Raw genomic sequence first — 2,042 nt, 5'->3', positions numbered from 1 at the left:
CATCAGCATAAACCAAGTGGGTGATGTTAAAGTGATCACACCTAGGGTGAAACTGGAAATCTGACATCGTATAAGCATGAAGAATGGATCGAGAGAGCATTTCCATGCACAAAACAAAGAGGAATGGAGACAAAGGATCTCCCTGACGAAGGCCTCTGGCCCCTTTGAAGAATCCAAACAATTGTCCACCTAGTGAGATGGAATAGGAGGTAGAGCTCACAATAAACCGAGGAGGAAAATTGAGGAAGCGCAAAGTATCCCGTAGGAATTCCCAGTGAACCGTATCATATGCTTTTTTGAGGTCTATCTTTAAGATGCAACGGGGAGAGCCTCTCTTTCTAGCATAATGCTTCAGCATTTCTTGGGCCATGTGAATGTTTTCCACAATTGACCTACCTAGAACAAATGCTTCTTGAGCTTGACTTATCAAAGGCTCAATCACATCCACTAATCTATTCCGTCAGGACTTGGCAATTATTTTATAGAACACTGTACATCACGATATTAGCCTGAATTCATTGACTGTAGTGGCATGGTCTTGACTTTGGCACCAGCGCAATGGAAGCGTGGTTCCACTGTTTGAGTAGCTTACCACTCCTAAAGAATTCCAAGACAGCCGCAATAACATCACCTTCAACAGTGGACCAATCCTTCTTAAAGAAAGCAGCCCCGAAACCATCTGGGCCAGGAGCTTTGTCATCCTCAATGTTGAACAGAGCACTCTTGACTTCATCCACACTCACATCTCTATTTAATCCCTCCGAGCTGGCCTCCTCCACCTTCGGACCAGGCGCAACAAGGGAAGTATCCAGGGTATCTCTTTCCAAACTCGAGCCCAACAAGGCCTGATAGAATTCACAAATTCATCCGCTATTTCATTTTGATCCATGGAAGTGGAACCATCTCTAAGAGTGAGGGCCACAATCTTATTTCTCTTGATGTTCCTTTTTATCATACCATGGAAGAATTTGGAGCATCTGTCACTATGTTTGAGATACTCACATTTGGCCTTTGGGAGAGAAACAAGCGCTCCGCTTCAAGAAGGAACTCTGCTTTTCTCCTAAGAACCACAATTGAGTTGTCTATAACTCCAGAGTTAAGGGCAATAGATTGGGCCTCTGCAAGATCCTCATTCGCACGCTTTGCTCGACTAGAGATATGACTGAAATGGCGCTCATTAAGCTGTTTCAGCACTCTTTTCATCCCATGTAGCTTTTTCTTGATGAGGAATTGTGCTGTGCCCCCCCCCCCACTGAACCACTAGTTTGTCCTGAATAACTGTAGATATCCGGGTGGGTGGCCCACATATTGAAGAATTTAAAAGGTGTAGCACGACGAGTGCTATCCCTGAAGATGGAAACCACACAACAAGTATGGTCAGAAAAGCAACCCGGTTCCACAAAGTCAGCAAATACATCCAAATTTGATTCACTCCAATGATGATTGACCATAACTCGGTCAAGCTTAGAAGAAACAGCCAGGCTAAACCAAGTTTAGTAGCAACCAACATGATTCACATCTGAGAGCTCCAACCGATTGATACAATTTCTCAGATCTTCCATATCCCTCGGGGCAATAGGAATGCCACCCATCTTCTCATGAGGGTATCTTACACAGTTAAAGTCCCCTAACAGGATCCAGGGGAGGGAAATATTCTCCTCATGTTTGATCAGAAAATCCCAAAGAGGCCTCCTAGCCACCACCGAATTCCTGCCATAGATGAAAGAAGCTAAAAAGACTCTCTGAGAATGAAGGCACACAACTGAGACATGAATAACTTGATCAGACATACCAAGAACATCTAGCCTCACATCCTTACTATCCCACATGACAAGGATACGACTGTTCGTGCACATATGAAAGTTGTGCATAAAAGACATACTAGGGAATTTAGTATCCATCAATCTATCCACAAGATTAACATTAACCTTTACTTCAAGTATCCCAAGGCCGCTCAAGTTGTATTTTTTCAACACTCCTTGAACGTGCCTTTGTTTGAGGGGCTTATTGAAACCCCTCATGTTCCAACTTGCAATCTTCAT

The 2,042-nt window shown here is 43.7% G+C and overlaps 1 protein-coding gene across 1 annotated transcript; it reads right to left on the bottom strand.

Moving 5' to 3' along the window:
* Positions 1-1,493: 1,493 nt before the first annotated feature.
* LOC140888026 (uncharacterized) lies at positions 1,494-2,042 on the bottom strand. Its single transcript, XM_073295699.1, has one exon. The coding sequence runs from the start codon at positions 2,040-2,042 to the stop codon at positions 1,494-1,496; it is 549 nt and encodes a 182-aa protein (XP_073151800.1).

Source organism: Henckelia pumila, chromosome 3, assembly GCF_033568475.1.
Source record: "Henckelia pumila isolate YLH828 chromosome 3, ASM3356847v2, whole genome shotgun sequence".
NCBI lineage: Eukaryota > Viridiplantae > Streptophyta > Magnoliopsida > Lamiales > Gesneriaceae > Henckelia > Henckelia pumila.
This window is presented reverse-complemented; position numbering and strand designations above follow the sequence as displayed.

Coding starts and splice junctions, on each gene's coding strand:
- LOC140888026 (XM_073295699.1), bottom strand. CDS start 2,042: ATGAAGATTGCAAGTTGGAACATGAGGGGTTTCAATAAGCCCCTCAAA.